The sequence below is a fragment of the Elgaria multicarinata genome, chromosome 4 (genome assembly GCF_023053635.1).
Source record: "Elgaria multicarinata webbii isolate HBS135686 ecotype San Diego chromosome 4, rElgMul1.1.pri, whole genome shotgun sequence".
Classification (NCBI taxonomy): domain Eukaryota; kingdom Metazoa; phylum Chordata; class Lepidosauria; order Squamata; family Anguidae; genus Elgaria; species Elgaria multicarinata.
This window is the reverse complement of record NC_086174.1, coordinates 28,728,256-28,745,229: the sequence shown is the minus strand read 5'-3', so window position 1 is coordinate 28,745,229 and position 16,974 is coordinate 28,728,256. Positions and strand designations below refer to the sequence as shown.

The 16,974-nt window shown below is 41.0% G+C and overlaps 1 protein-coding gene and 1 long non-coding RNA gene across 4 annotated transcripts in view; both read left to right on the top strand.

The window, feature by feature from the left end:
* The window catches only part of LOC134397394 (uncharacterized), a 1,014,583-nt gene that overhangs the window by 960,854 nt on the left and 36,755 nt on the right, over nucleotides 1-16,974 (top strand). The window lies entirely within an intron of this gene.
* Nucleotides 1-16,974, top strand: part of EML4 (EMAP like 4) — a 203,073-nt gene that overhangs the window by 149,344 nt on the left and 36,755 nt on the right. For all 3 annotated transcript variants that reach the window (XM_063123997.1, XM_063123996.1, XM_063123999.1), the window contains 5 exons: nucleotides 4,551-4,674; nucleotides 7,443-7,592; nucleotides 9,362-9,431; nucleotides 11,725-11,835; nucleotides 15,780-15,875. In XM_063123997.1, the coding sequence (XP_062980067.1) occupies nucleotides 4,551-4,674; nucleotides 7,443-7,592; nucleotides 9,362-9,431; nucleotides 11,725-11,835; nucleotides 15,780-15,875 (551 nt within the window). The remainder of the gene's footprint in view (nucleotides 1-4,550; nucleotides 4,675-7,442; nucleotides 7,593-9,361; nucleotides 9,432-11,724; nucleotides 11,836-15,779; nucleotides 15,876-16,974) is intronic.

The following is a 16,974-nucleotide window of genomic DNA, read 5'->3' as shown; positions in this document are numbered from 1 at the left end:
GCAGGAAGCATGCTTGAGCTGCCCTTGAAATATATCATCTGTGTTCGTATCCTGAAAAGACATTTGGGAGGGATCCAATAAAGTTGAGTTTGATGTCCTGGAACGCTGCAATTAAGCTAATATAAATTAAAAGGGAGTTACACTGCTGCTTCTCTTAGCTTGTATTTACAGGAGTTTGGCCCAGGGGCAAATATCTTCTGTTTGAAAATGCTTTTGTTGATACTCTGCCCATTATCTGTAGAGTTTTCAAAAGAGTTTTGCATTAATGCTATAATTGCCCTGCGGGCTTGCATAGGAAAGAGAACATTTTATAGTGTTGGGTTTCAAAAAGAGAAGCATGGACGTCTGTCTGAGTGGTTTTCCTCCTCCCTCCCCAGTCAGGTTAGTCAGAATTTGTTTATACAGACATTTTAATCAAAAGTTCTGAAAAATGGTTTCACGGAGTTCCCTGAAGTTTGCATAGTGTACCAGAAGAAAACAATCCTGTTATTCTTTTCTCCCCACCCTGTCACCCAACCGTTGTTATTTCTTTGGGGTAAGGAAACACAAGAGATGCTTGGTATCTTTATCAGTGCTATTTATAACCTAAACTTCCACACAGGCATCGTGCTTTAACCTCCTGTTTCACGCATGACGCCACTGAGTTCTCTTAGGAGTTCTCCGTTCTTTCCTAAGGATGACGCTGGCAGCATTCAAAGCTGGTTGCATTCTGGGGACAAGCAGACAGACAAGATACTAGCTCATGCCTTATTTTCGCGGTACAGTTTATATGTAGTATATTTTGGAGGGATATCAAATGGAGTTAATGGCAAGACATTTGTGAAACCTGGAAATGTAGTTGTCTTGGTTCAGAGCATGCAAAAAGCTTATTTTTTCCCTTTTTTTTAAACATTGATTCATTCTTTTCAACTATAGAGGGTTGTATCCAGTGATGCCAAAGCTTCTATCACTTGTGGAAACGTTTTCATCTTTGTGCAACTGCCAAATACAATGGGCCAGGCTGTGTTCAGAAGACATGTTAAACCTCAGCTTTAACCACAGTGAATAAGGTTGTTTGCTTTATAGTTAAAGCTGTGGTTTAAGGTGTCTTCTGAACACAGCCTGGTTTTCTGGCTTAACCACTGTGGTTAAAGCCAAGGTTTAAAGTGTCTTCTGAATGGGGCCAATACTTCAATTCAGCTTGTAAAATTTATTTATTTATTTATTACATTTCTAAACTGCCCAATAGCCGGAGCTCTCTGGGCGGTTCACAAAAATTAAAAACATTCAAAGTATAAAACAACAGTATAAAACCATAGTACAAAATACAATATAAAAGCTCAACCAGATAAAAACAGCAGCAATGCAAAATTACAGATTTAAATTACAAAAGATGGAGCAAGCTGCTGCACAAGTGCTTTCACAACTCATGCTGACTTCATTATGCTAAGTGTTTGTGCTGGTTGCACTAGTTGTTCTGCTAGTGCTTGCACAACCACTAGCACAGAGGTGGACACCATGCACCCCCTCCCCCGGTGGCCTCAAGTACAGCCCCTGCAGTAACAAAACAAAGCCAACTCTTGTTAGAATCATAGAATAGTAGAGTTGGAAGGGGCCTAAAAGGCCATCGAGTCCAACCCCCCACTCAGTGCAGGAATCCATCTTAAAGCATCCCTGACAGATGGATAGAATCATAGAACCATGTTCTTTATCTGCTAGATACAAGCCTGAGGGTCGTGAGACCTTCTGCAGCACTTTTGGGATATTGTGCAGGTGGGTGAAGCAGGAAAGTAGAGGGGATGCTTTGCGCAAGCAGAAATGCCCTCCTCTCTTGCAAGAGCACCCATGAATCCATGGTATTTTCTAGAGGCACTACTTTGCAAAAAAAATCTTTGGGCTTTTCATCTTCTTTCAAGTTTGTGTCCCTCTTGTACCTGTGACAGATTTGCATATTAAGTCCTTCAAAGTTGATATTTCACATACACACCAAAAATAAAAGATAAATAAATAAATAAATCTTTACCCGTCTACCCACACAACGAGGTGTTAGGCACTTGTGGCATATTGGTATGGCGGTATGCCCCAATCGAGTTTGCAAAACCTTACTTATTTGGGCCTTAGCTAGACCTAAGGTTTATCCCGGGGTCATCCCTGCCTGCTCCCGGGATCCCCTGTGTGTCATTTACATGAACAGAGATGACCCTGGGACAATCCTGGGATAAACCTTAGGTCTAACTAAGGCCTTAGATGCCTGATGGTGATTCTTATTCACCAGGAAATTGATTATTTATGTGTCTGCTTTATGTGATCCAAATTGGGGGAACTCCTTGTTCAGTGAATTCTTAAAATGGCAAAAAGTCGTTTTCTCACAACTTGGTTTGCCTGCTAACCTGAAGACTGGTGATGGTGCATGCCATCTTAGAAGAGGTATTGCCCCTTCACAGGAGGGAATGTCGCCTCTAAGATGGCGCCTACTGCAAATTGTGTGTATGCCAACAAAAATAATGGGAGAATTCTCCTCCCCTCAAAATGAGTATTTTACGTTACACAAATTCACAACATTATTAATAATTAATAGTATAAAACTCATACCATACCATACCAGGTTTTTATTTTTTATTTTTTTAACAATCTGTCCTAGTTAGTTTTAAGTGAGTAATTGCAGTTTTCTCAGTCTGAGGATAATGTTGAGGTGCATAAGAGAACTGTGCAGTATGAAACCATTTCCTGTTCGTGATTTTTAAAGAGAAAATTTGAGGGGAGAACAAATATTCCTCTTAAGTAGAGGACTTTGAATGGGATGCAGTGGATATATTTATCACAAAGGTACAGATCTCTCATTTTAATGCAATATTTCTTTGGTGGGCTTTAAAACATATGGTCCTAGTCTGTCATTTCCTTTATGCTGTGTCCATTCATATGTCACTTACTTAAAGAATCAGAGGCACTTTTTGATTTCATTTAATCTATGGGAATTTATACGTTCAAAGATTCTTTTGACCTGCCCACAGGGATCATTTGGGGGATCTAACTGGCTATGGAGAGCATATGATTCAGTGGGTCTGTTTAAACGACACGCTAAACCGTGATTAGACCACTAACCCTTTTGCAGCAAATGGTTAGTGAACATGTTTAAACCGTGGTTATGTAGCCACCATGGTTAGGAAAGGTTCACACATCATGCTAAGCCATAATGTTTCACTCAAAACACTTATCTGATGTGGCTTAGCGTGTCGTCTGAACAGGGTCAGTGTGTTTGTGGTGATGCAAAAAAAAAAAAAAAGCCCTGTGCTAAACCACAAGACCAGCCAAGTTCCACATGACTCAGTGCTCCAAGTTATGCCCATCTGAAAACAGGTGGGATGTTTTTCGGACTCCCTGAAAAAGAAATGGGATGCTTCATCTTCCTGTAAAATTGAACACTGTTCACTGGCATTCTGTACATCTAGGGTGACCATATGAAAAGGAGGACAGGGCTCCTGTATCTTTAACAGTTGCATAGAAAAGGAAATTCCAGCAGGTGTCATTGGTATATATGGAGAACCTGGGGAAATTTCCTCTTCATCACAACAGTTAAAGCTGCAGGTGCTCTGCCCTCTTTTGAAACTGGCCACTCTAGTATAGCTCCTGCAGCTTTAACTGTTGTGACGAAGAGGAAATTTCGCCAGGTTCCCCATATATACAAATGACACCTGCTGAAATTCTCTTTTCTATTCAACTGTTAAAGATACAGGAGCCCTGTCCTCCTTTTCATATGGTTTCCCTAGTACATCTGCTTTTTTAAAAAAAACTTTTAACCTGGTGCAGGGTGAGGGGTGGAAAGCTCCAACCCTCTTTTCTCTTTATTGTCTGGATCACTGAGTTTAGGAATTTTAGGAGCTGCCCAAGGGTGAGGAACCTCGGGCCCAGGGGCCAAATCACACTTCCCTGGGTTCCCAATCTGGCCCTCTGGGGTTCCCCAAATGTCCACACCGTTTTCCTCCTGCCACCGATGGTTGGGTGGTTTCCCAGATATTGTGCAGTTTTTTCCCATTCTAAAGAGGCTGGTAATTGCTTCTCCTAAGGCTTTGTGACCAGCAGCAAGAGCTTTTAGCTGCAATATGCTGGCATTTTTTATTTTTAGCCCTGCCCCCTTTGGCCCTACCCACCACTGGAATGTGCCCCCCCCCCGAGAGCTTCCCTGAAATTGGCTTTGGCCCCTGGCCTGAAAGAGCTTCCCTGCCCTATAGAGTAGCTACATAAGACTATCAAGCGATTACCAAGCAAATGGAAAGGTGGGGAGCAGCAGCAAAACTTTGAGAGTAATAGTGCACTTATCTAGCTTTTAGGTTGGATATGCTAGTAGGAATTATGACCAGGTGGGCGGCCAGTTAAAAGGACGGACATAACATCTCCAAAACCAGAAGGTCTGAGCCAAACTTTCTCGACGCTGTGTACAAGACCAATTGTGCATTTTATTCAAAATGTCTGAGCCTGCAAAAGACTCGTAGCCTTAAAATGGGACTGATTGTCAACATGCAGTTCTTTACAGAGCCTGTTTCACTTCTGTTTGCAATTTTTTGTTTTGACAGAAGGAGAGTACATCAAGATGTTCATGCGGGGACGGCCTATCACCATGTTCCTTCCTTCAGACATCGACAAATATTATGAAATCAAGACAGAGCTGCCTCCTGAGAAATTAAAACTGGAGTGGGTGTATCCTTATCACAAACCACAACAGGAATGCTTGCTTTTCCCAGTACTTCTCCCCCACCCTCTTTTAAAATCTAGTTTCCTGCTTTCTCATATGACGTTTAATAAAAGTGCACACGAAAACATAGTCCTACATCTTGGGATGGGGGGGGGAATAAGTTTGTGCTCATTAAATAATGTGCTATAAGTTTTTCTGCAGTAACTACTTTTAATTTCTTTATGCTATGCTTGCTGACTTTTTCTGCCTTATAACTTGGCACAGAGATTTTCCCATAGTTGCTCCAGTGCTTTGTCTAACTATTAGGCAAATCGGATACTCTTCCATTTAAGAACACACAAATTGTCCTGCTAGATCAAATCAAGGGACTAGGGACCACCTAGTCCTGGGGGAGGGGGATAACAGAACCTTTTTCATCCCCATGGCCATGTTCCTTCATTGGTCACATCGGAGGGGGGCATGCCAGAAGTGTTTGGGACATAAGAACATAAGAAGAGCCATGTTGGATCAGACCGAGGGTCCATCTAGGCCAGCACTCTATTCAACAGTGGCCAACCAGCTGTCAACCAAACCAGGACATGGTGCAACAGTACCCTCCCACCCATGTTCCCCAGCAACTGGTGTACACAGGCTTACTGCCCCAGATACTGGAGGCAGGACATAACCATCAGGGCTAGTAGCCGTTGATAGTTGGATGCCAACTGTGGCTCAGTGCTAATCATGGGCAGTAAAAATGCCTGTGCAAACGTTTTATGTTGTTTCCATGGTTAGCTCCAAAAATGAAAAGCAGGATGGGTGATGGAATTTGCATGTGTCCAAGACAGAGGTAGCAATGTGTTACACCCTGAACCAATCATAATCATGTCTTCATTGTGCCTCTTTTTCAATGTTTCTATTGTGGAGGAATTATTTTAGTCCATACCCTATTTTAAAAAAGACTTCCCCCCCCCCACTAGAATCCTAGAAGAGCTTTTTGATATCCTGCATTTGCTTAGCAATATCTTGCCACCTTGTGAAGAGCTTTTGGAATTTTCACACACTTCTTTTAAAAGGCCAAATGGAATTGATACACTTCCTCTTAGGAATGCAGTAATAGAAAGGTTTGCTGTCTGGTGCAATCTTGTGGCTGCAAAAGAGGTTAAAGTAGTGCAGTGCCTTCTACTATTACCTAATGAAAACTTCATATTTCGGGTTTACAAACTGACACTGTTTTATGCTACATACTTCTGAGTAATCTCCATGTCCCTGGCTTTATATTCATGGATATACCCACTCACAGTAAGTTTGTTTCCTATGCCACATTTATTTGCTGCCGTGCTTATGTATGTACTTATATTTATTAATCACCCTTAATCGCTGTTGTAGAAGTAGAAAAGTGTAAAACAAATTTTAAAAGACAAAATAAAACAAAAAAAAATGTCACAATACATACAAAAACAGCACAAATTATAAAATCTTAACAGCTACCATCAAAATTCACCTTGGCCAGTTCTACACCAAGCAGGATATAACACTTTGAAAGCAGTTTGAAAATGGTATATGGAATGTGTCATGGGCCCCATCAGTTGACAATGCAGTTATAAACTGGTATAAAACAGTAGTGTAGATCTTGCCCTAGTCTCAGGCCATAGCTAGACAGGGTGAAATCCCGGGGCGATCCCCGGGCTCGTCCCTGTGTGTTCACATGACACACAGGGGAGCAGGGAAAATATTTTAAAAAACAAAAACCTTATCTTTTGCACACGAGCGCTCGTGCGCATCTTCTTCTTTAAGGAAAAAAACCAAAATGGCGGGCGTGATGCCTCTCCCTCTGAGGTTGTCGTGCACTGCGTGTGAACAGAGGGGGAGATCTTCACCCCTCTGTTCCGCTAGACTGGTAGGTCTAGCTAAGGCCTCAGGGAAAGCTAAAAACTTCATAAGAGCTAGCTCCTTAAGAACAAAGTCTCTACGATAACAGACAAAAATTAATATTAAACTTACCTGATGATCTCAGAATGAGAGGGTATTAAAAGAATCTTAAGAGCATAAGAAGAGCTATGCTGAATCAGATGGTCTATCTCATCCAGCATTCTGTTCCTACAGTGGCCAAGCAGTTGCCTGTGGAAAACCCACAGATAGGACATAAATGCAGTATCACCCTCTGACTCTTCCCCAGCAACAAACATACAGAGGCATACTGTCCAAGCTGGTGGCCATCACTACATCTTATGCTGGTGAATTCCATCGTTTAACTCTGCACTGCGTGAAGAAGTCCTTCCTTTTATCTGTCTTGACTCTCCCTCCCACCAATCAGGTTCATGGGATGATCCCAGGTTCCAGTATTATGAGAGAGGGAGAAAAATGTCTCCCTTTCCACATTCTCCACACCATGCATCATTTTGTTTTAAAAGGGTCATTAAAAGGCCTGGGAGAACAGGGAAGTCTGTGCTGCAGAAAAACATCAAATAGGTGGCAGGTAGCCTCTCTGAGGAGAGCATTCCATACGAGGACATGGGGCCACAATTGAGAAGGCCCTCCCCCTCATAGCGCCCCTCTGCACTTCATACGGAGGTGGCCCTTGCGTTAACCAAAAGAAGAAGGAAAGTGGGAAAATCTGAGTTGACAGAAATGAAAACGTGTGCCTGTGCAATCCTTAGGATCAGAGGCAACATATGAAAGACGTCTCCCTTCTCGTTGCCACAGACCTTCGAAGGTCAAGCTCTGCAAAATCTGTTCACTTCAATAATACTGAATTATTTTTAAAAACCTTGACTGTTTCTTCTAAAAAATAAAGATATGGTTATCGTGGAAGGGACTGTCGAGCCAATGTTTACCTCCTTCCTACTGGAGAAATAGTATATTTCATAGCATCCGTGGTAGTACTGTTTAACTATGAAGAGCGGACTCAGCGTCACTACTTGGGACATACGGATTGTGTGAAATGGTGGGTGTACACTTCCATAATGGATGTTTTAGGTGTAGTTACGTTGTGATGCAATGCTGTACTTAATATTCACTTGTTAATGTTTTCATGGTAATTTCCATGTTGTTTTTCATTTCTGACCTCTGCCAGATATGCATGCAAGTGATGTGCCAGAAATCATGATGTCAGTTGTGAATCTCTATTAAAATAATGTTGTTTGTTGGAGAATTGCTGATGGAGAGAAAGGGAGGACTCTCTTTCTCTGATGCTAGACTCTTAAAATTAATATACTGCAGGATTCGCCCACCCCATGGGTGTGGTGCTTTATTTTCATCTAAATAAAATAGTTCCAGATACTACCTCAACCCAAACTGGATGCACATATCAGCTCCCTCCCACTGCCAACTGCAAGCATTAGCAAAGCGGGTGGGTGGGTGGGTGGGAACATGGTTAGAAATAATTACCTCAATATCTGGAAGGAAAGTATAAAGGGCCCCCTCCATGCACAGCGGTTGTGTATCTGTGGTAACTGAGAAGTAGTACATGTTACCTGTTATATTGTCCCCTGTATATGGAACCCCGGGCTCGCTTTTTGGGAGGGTTTTTGAAAACAAGAGCCAGATGGGCCCCTGCTGAAATTAACTGTGACTTATTGACAGTTTATAGTAATTTCATCACTAATACGGTTGCTGCCTTTGTAGCAGCAACACAGAACATCCGTCACAGAATTTTAAAGATACCATTCAGGGGACTGGAAAGGAGGTGATCTGTTATAGACCTTTTGTAAAAGTGTATTGCTGTGTGGTTGCTTTTATTGGTGTTTTGTATTGCCATATTGTATATTTCTGTTTTGCTTTTTTCACATAGTAGTGTATTTTGAATGGCCTTTGTGATGTAGACTAATAAAACTCATTTCAATTCAATTCAAACTAGTTCCAGATACTACCTCACCCAAGCTAGAGGCTCATGCCACTCCCCACCACCTGCAAGCATTAGCAAATGGAAACATATCAAGAGATAAGATGTCTGCCCATAGCAGGTTTCCTGTGTCTCCCCTCCCCTATCCCTTGGACGGTCAGTGGTCTTGGTGCACCACTTCAGAAAATCCTGGTGCGCTGTACATAAATACATTGAGATACTTGAAAGTCTGAATGTACTGATGAGGGCAAGTGCTAACAGTGTAGACTTCAGCTAAAAATTTTTTTACAGGCAACAAAATCTTGTGCTTAGACACAGAGGTGGTTATGCCTGTTTGATTCTGGAGCTCAGGAGTAATACAAGAGCATGCAGATTTCCTGTCTTGCCTCATAACTGATGCCCAGAGAGCGGTTCATGAGCATTGTGAACCACCCAGAGAGCTCCGTCTATTGGGCGGTACAGAAATGTAATAAATAAACTGTTGCACTAAAACACACACACGTACGGCCTACAGTATCCCTCTTCCCACTTCTAGATTGGTAGTTTATGTAGGGTGCCCATATGAAAAGGAGGACGGGGCTCCTGTATCTTTAGCAGTTGCATAGAAAAGGGCATTTCAGCAGGTGTCTTTTGTATTTGGTCAAGAGGGCAGGACTCCTGCAGTTTTAACTGTTGTGATGAAGAGGGAATTTCACCAGGTGCTGCACGCATACAAACGATACCTGGTGAAATGCTCTTTTCTATACAACTATACCGGAGCCCTTTTCTCCTTTTCATATGGTCACCCAGAGTTTATGGGCATCCAAAAAAGCACAAATGTTGTCCGCCAAACCCCAAACCAGTGACTTCCATGTTGGCATTATTTCTTTTAGCCTCGCTGTTCATCCAGACAAAATCAGGATTGCAACTGGACAGCTAGCGGGAGTGGATAAAGATGGAAGAGTAAGTTTCAGATATGCTATCTTTGGTAGTTGGTTTGTGTTTCTGGAAATCAGGAAGACACTGCAAATCGTAAGTCCGTCCATGTCTCCCCCCCCTTTTTTTTTTAACTACTACTCTCCTCTGCCTAATTCAAAGAGAATGTGACCATGCACACTTTCTAAGCTTGCATTTTACACTGTATTTCCCACAAACGTCTGCACAGGGCTATGGGGCTTAGGAAGTTTTTATTTCAGCCAGGTTTTCCCTCCATTCCCTTCTGTTTCTTCCTTCCACCACCCTCCCCAAGGAAAAAGTGACTCTTACTAGAGTAGCCACCCATGTGCTCTTCCTACCTCAAGAAAAAGGAAACCTGACCTCATGGTCTAGCCCTGTCAAAAAGCACCACAGGGTGTCACAGTGAAGAGAGAGGGCTTATAAAGAAGCATGTATGTACCTGTTAAAACTGAGCCATGAATGACACAAAATTGTATCCACAAAGTTGATATGGGTGATACGACTTTACAGGGGGGATTTTAAAACAACAACAACAACATATTGACACTGAAAAAATTTGTATGCCATAACAGCCCACCATGGGCTATTTATTTAACCCATAATGGGCTGTCGTGTTGTGCGATCAGCCCCCCGTGTCACTACTCCAAGCACATAGCATGTCTACTTCTTACTTTATTTAAGTAAGTGCATGGGGGAAGAGCGGGGCGGCCATCACTCTTAATATGCAGCCTTCACTCAGGGGTTGTTGTATTGTGTGAACCCGGCAAGCAAGGATTACATGAGGGTTAAATAACACTCACTGGGTTTGCGTCAGGGTGGCTTTGATTTAAATCAATTTGATTTAAATCACGATTTAAATCACTGCTCAGAAAGACTCAATTTAATCATGTAACTCTCCCCCCCCCCCCCAAAAAAAAGTGCACTCTTCCTCAATAGATTTTATACAACTCAGAGTCCATAGCTAGACCTAAGGTTTATCCCCAGATCATCCAGGGGACAAACCTGTTCATCTAGGTGACACACAGGGGATCCAGTGCTCAGGCAGGGGTGAACCCTGGATGATCCCAGGATAAACCTTAGGTCTAGCTGTGGCCAGAGTTACCAAAGACTTGCTTTTGCAGGTATAACCTTAATATTTGCAACCAGATGGTTTCATTTTTAGAATAGCAACTTTTCAGATTAGTTTTACAGTTATATCCAAAAAATAATAATACTGATTTGGTTATACTATTAGAAACACATCATAATAGATAATTATGAAATTATTACGAGGTGAACTATCTCCAGTTTAATAGGTTAATTATTCATATTTGGACAACTTTTCTGCTGTACTTTATTGGAAGGAGAAAAATAACCTTACAGAAACCTCTGGAAGAGCATGAAATTGTGAATGGATTAATGGAATTCGTTTACCAAACAATTTAAACAGCCTCATGCTACATAATTAAAAACTAATCCTTATTTCATGATGAATAACTTTTGGACTATAATGTATTCTTGAATAGAAAACTATCTTTAGATAGATTTTTCCTCAAAAAGAATTTTATTTTAAAAAATCCAATTTAAATCAAAAATATCCGATTTAAATCAAAAATTTCCGATTTTTTAAATTCTTTTAAAAGAATCATTGATTTTTATTCACCTTGGTTTGCATGACATGACAACCCTGAGCAGCAGTTGCATATATGATCTGGCTCCTGTGGACTCCATCTGATCCTGGTTACCATGTGCAATGGTCACATTTTAGCTAATTCACTCCTAAGAACACAAATTGACATCATGTAAATTACATCATGTCCTGATTTTTTGCTAATCAGGTGTGCCTTTTCTTTTATTTAAAGAATTGTACATGGTTGCTAGTTAAATGTGACTTTCAAATGTGTCTTTTCATTCCTTTTCCCCTTTCTTTCTGTTTCTTTGCTTTTGTTCCTTCTTTTCTTTAAATAGTTCCAGGTCATTCGTGTGTGGGGGGGGCATTATGATGGTAGGAAGCAAGTTCTTAAGGTTGCAATCCTATATCTACATACCTGGGAGTATGTCCCTCTGAACCAGTAGGTCTTACGTCTGAGTAGAGACATGTATATAGGATTGAACTCTAAATCCTTTCAGAATATTTTTAAGAGTTGAACTGAAATGCTGGGTATGCATTGGTCTTTATTATTGCAAGGTCTTCACAGGTCAATGATTGGTGGTGTTCACCTCAACAGAAGTCATTCTCTGCTTAATATAAGATTAATTCTGCGTGGGTCACTTCTTAGCTGTTCAATAACCCTTTCTCTCCAATTGCTTTTACATGTAGCCTTTGCAGCCCCATGTGAGAGTCTGGGACTCAGTGTGTCTGACAACTCTGCAGGTTATTGGCCTTGGGACTTTCGAGCGTGGAGTGGGGTGTCTGGATTTCTCAAAAGCAGTAAGGAAAAATTTGCATCTCTCTTTTAAATAAAATTACATAACCTACTGCATGCAAGACTGAACTAAACACCTCTAGGTTTGTATGCATTTTGCTGATTTAGCAACAAACTTCCCTTGAATTATAGATATAGACTTACAGAGAGGAAAAGTATAATTAGCCATGAGGGCTCGTAGAATTGCTACTGGTGTTGGCCAAACTGCATCTAGCGGCAGGAAAAATGGCACAGTGGGCTGACCCCACTGTGCAGCCAATCATTTATATTCCCACCCTGGAAGATTACTTTTTGTATTGTGTAGAGAGAGCTGTGTTTGTGAAGTTGATTTTGTACTGGCCAGCTAATCATTTCTAATGCCATTCCACCACCTGCATTGTCATAGCCAACTTGTACACAGTGTTGTTGGCATTTACAGATTAACTAACATTGTACCAGGGTGTTAGTAGCTTTGTCAAACAAAGCTGTGTCCTGTGGTTATTGGCAGCAGAGTAATACCAAGCAACCCTCCCATAAGAGTATTGATGTCCTGCATGAAAATGTGACACAGGCCCTGTTCAGAAGACACCTTAATCCATGGCTTTAACCATGATGATTAAGCCAGAAAGCCGGGCTGTGTTCAGAAGACACCTTAAAACACAGCTTTAACCACGGTGAATAAGGCAAAAAGCCAGAATAGAAATAAAGACAGTATTGCAAGGGTTCCCAACCTTTTTGGGCCCATAGGCACATTTGGGAATTTGAGAAACTACTGTGGGCACCATCACAAAATGGCTCTCATGGAGGTTATGACTAGTCACATAATGGCTGCAGTGGGGGTGTGGCTTGTCGAAAGAGGTGTGTGGGGTGGGGAGACAAATTGAGGCTAGAGGCTGTGAGAGGTGGGGAAACACCAAGATAAAGAGTTGAGGGGAGAGAAATAGTGAGGCTTGAGGCTAGGAGGGGTGAGAAACAGCAAGGTAAAGGGGTGAGCAGGAGAGAAAGGGCAAAGGTCTGTGTGGATGGAAGAAGATTGGATGGGGCCAGGAAGCAAGTCTTTACTTGTCTTCCTACCCGCTGAACAGTGAATCAGAGAACCTGGTGCCGCCATGTTTTTCAAGGTTTTATTATATTCAAACAATTTTTTGAAGGGGGCAGGAATGGAGAGTTTTGTGGGCACCATTGGAGGTCCCCATGGGTGCCACGTTGAGGACCCCTGCAGTATTGTATTGTATTGTATGCTTGTATCCACATCTGTTGACAGATTTGTTTCTGGTAAGAATGTTCGAGAATAATCTTAGCGAGCCTCTGACTAATGTTGGGTTCATTATTTCTAATGTTGACACATTATTTGCCCAGTCTTCTTTCTGAAGTTGGGCTTGAATCTTGAGCTAGAACAGGAAACGAAACTTTAGATTTGCATTTCTGCTCATTTCAGAAAAAGCTAGCCCTGTTTGTTTCTTTAAATAGCAGCTGTCTGCTCTCAGTACTTCAGCATTGTCCATAGCTGTGTTTTAGTGTGAACATTTGTTTTAATAAGTCTGTAGTGGCGATGGTGGCAGTAGTACATCTTACATTTGTCAAAATACTACAGTTAATTAGACTAACAAAAGATTATTACGTTTCTCAAGTTAATTGCCTTGAACAATATATTTTGTCTACTTAAACCCCATTTATTTATTTATTTATTACATTTCTATATTGCCCCATAGCCGAAACTCTCCGGGCAGTTTCCATGAGATTAAAACAATTAAAAATGATATACAAAATTGAAAACCATACAAACATATGGTATACACAAAAACATTAATCTAAAACCACTATAAGTTGTCAGCCCAACCTAAAAAAATTGAATGTGTCCATGTGTTACATGCCTTGGACAAATTTAATGTACTCAGCAACTCATTGTAAAGGACAGCACTTTAGGCATGGGTAGAAAGGAAATTTAGTTTCTCTGACTAATGTTGAGCACATTATTTGCCCTAGTCCTGTTCAGAAATTCATTGCTTTCAGGGGCAATGCACACTGTACAAAGGCTGAGACACCAGTTTGCAGGGGTTTGAGCTCAGTGCTGGCAAGTGCTGGGACACCAACATGCCTTGTGCCTAAGCCTTAATTTTTCCACTTTCATGCCAGCAGTTTACAAATCCATCATAAATGTGTTGCTATGTTTGAGCAATACATTTTTAAGTAGTTTTAGGGCAAGAAAGTTACTTTAATTTTATTTACAGTTTAGAAAAGGGCAGTTGTTTTCAGCTTTCCTTCTTCCCATTCCATAATTAAATCCTTTTCTAAATGGGATTGAAGGTAGGGTGACCATATGAAAGAGGACAGGGCTCCTGTATCTTTAACAGTTGCATACGAAAAGGCAATTTCAGCAGGTGTCATTTGTATATATGGGGAACCTGGGGAAATTTCCTCTTCATCACAACAGTTAAAGCTGCAGGTACCCTGCCCTCTTTTAAATCTGGTCACTCTAGTATAGCTCCTGCAGCTTTAACTGCTGTGATGAAGAGGGAATGCCACCAGGTTCTCCATATATACAAATGACACCTGCTGAAATTCCCTTTTCTATGCAACTGTTAAAGATACTGGAGCCCTGTCCTCCTTTTCATATGGTCACCCTATGAAGGGGAAAAGAGAAAATTTAATTGGTAGCTTTCTGATATTGTGTATGTTTTAAAAGTTGCACTCTGAATGGAATTCATTGGCTTAAATGCATTTTTCAGCCTGCTGGGAGGGGATATGATCAGGACATGCATAGTTGGTGTGAGCTTCTCTTGTGCCACATTGTTCCTGCTCCTAATTGAAGAATTTCATGCTTTATTATCTAGCATGAAACATTGTTCTGCAGGTGTATGAGGTGTGTTGGTTATACTAGAGTGATCTTATGGAAAGGAGGACAGGGCTCCTGTAACTTTAACAGTTGTATTGAAAAGGGAATTTCAGCAGGTGTCATTTGTACCTGCCCTCTTTTGTATCTGGTCACTCTAGTATAGCGCCTGCAGCTTTAACTGTTGTGATGAAGAGGGAATTTCACCAGGTGCTGCGTGCATACAAAAGACAACTATTTATTTATTTATTACATTTCGATACAGGAGGCCTGTCCTCCTTTTCATATGGTCACCCTAGTTATACACTTGAAAGGAAGTAAACAAATTCATGGAAGATAGGGCCTCCAGTGGTCATGATGGCTAGATATCAGCTCCAGCATTGGAGGCAGCATGCCCCTGGATAGCAGTGCTAGAGAGCATGAGTGAGAGGGGATTCATAAACTCATATCCTACTTATGAATTTCCCACAGGCCAGTGTGCCAACAGAATACTGGACTAGATAGGCCCTTGGTCTGATTCCGCAGGGCTCTTTTTATACATACACACCATTTTCTCAGAGTGGATAGGTTGCTTGAGTGGGCCCTATGTAGAAAAACACTGAAGCTTGTAGGTAGCAGTTGATATTAAAGTTTATATAGTACTCAATTTTAAATGTGATGCTGAGCATGCAGAAAAGGTGTATCCATGTGGCATTGCTTTATTTAAACTAAGTTGCCTCACCTGAGCTTGCAGCATTGATATGGCAAAGACCCTTGGCCCAGACAGCCAAGTTGGTGTGCTAAAATTGCACACATAGTAGCTGAAAGAGCCTCATTTAAAGATAAAGCTGTCTGTCTGGAATGCCACTTGTGGAAATTTTCCTTCCACTTCCAAAGGCATGTTTAAATCAGGCCTGTGGGGTGAGGGACCGCTCCTGACCAAAGACCTCCTTCTGTGCCTGGCCATTCAATATTTACAACTATATTTCACTTATATTGAACATCAGATATTTGTTGTTGGTGTCTGAAGCTAGAAAAAGAACAGGGGAAGTATTTGTGTGAGTTTTATCTACAAACTTCACTTTCATTTGTCTGCTGTCTGACTTGTACCTGTGTAAAAAGATGATGTGAACTTACTTTGTTACTTTCTTCTGTAAGGATTCAGGTTCGCATTTGTGTGTGATTGACGATTCTAACGAGCACATGCTGACTGTCTGGGATTGGCAGAAGAAATCAAAAATAGCCGAAATAAAGGTAAATAGTAGAATTCATCTTGGTTCACAGCAATTTTTTTCTGTATCTTTCACCTATGTATCAACTGTACACTACGACATACCCCATAAAGGTGAAGAATTGGTGTTATCAGAGCTGACAGTTACTTTGCTTTTCGCTGTGTAGAAAAGCTAGCATAAACTTCTCCTAAAGCAGGTACTATAGGAACCATATTTAAGAGTATTGAGATTCATACAGCAAAATACATGTGAGAGTTCAGAACACATGATAAGATATACATGGCTTCTAATATAGAAGTGTTGTGTGTTTGCACACGTGAAGTCTGTTCAGTGTGTTGAGATCCTAATGCCATTTTCACAAGTGATGTTTAATTTGTATTTTTCATTATATCTGTGAATCAAATGAAAGCCGGCTTGGTGTAGTGGCTAGAGTATTGGACTGGAAGTTGGAAGATCCGTGTTTTGTCCCCACTCGGACATGGATGACTTTGGGCCAGTCACAAACTCTCAGCCCAACCTACCTCACAGGGTCCATGTTGTGAGGATAACATGGAGTGGAGGAGGATTATTTACGCCACCTTGGGTTCCTTGGAGGAAAAAAGGCATGATAAAAATGCAATAAATAAATAAATAATACACTAAATACGAGAAATTAAAAACAATTCTCTTAAACTTTCTCTCTTACTAACATTCATAAATTATGTTTTCTAATGAATAAGGGCCTGGATCCTAAGATAACTTCAGAAAGTTTTTAGAATGAAAGTTTGTGCCACCTCTGTCTCTTGAAGTCACCTGTGACCTCCAAAAGCTTCTCTGGAGGATTGAATAATGTGGGGAAAGTTTTCTTCCATGAACTTCCTTATGTTAACTTACTTTATATTAACTTATATTAAATTACTTTAATACAAGCCAAGGTTTTCACTTACCAAAAAAAAAGTGTGTCAGAGTGTTCCTTTTATATTTCAGGTATGTTCCTTGCTGTCCCACAAGTAATCTGCAGTGCTCATAAACGTGCTCTTTCTTCTCCCAGAACAGGAAGTAATAGGTTTTAAAACAACAACAACCCTGAAAGTTGTGTAATTATAACATAAATACCCCAGTAAGTTAGAACTTTGAGACAG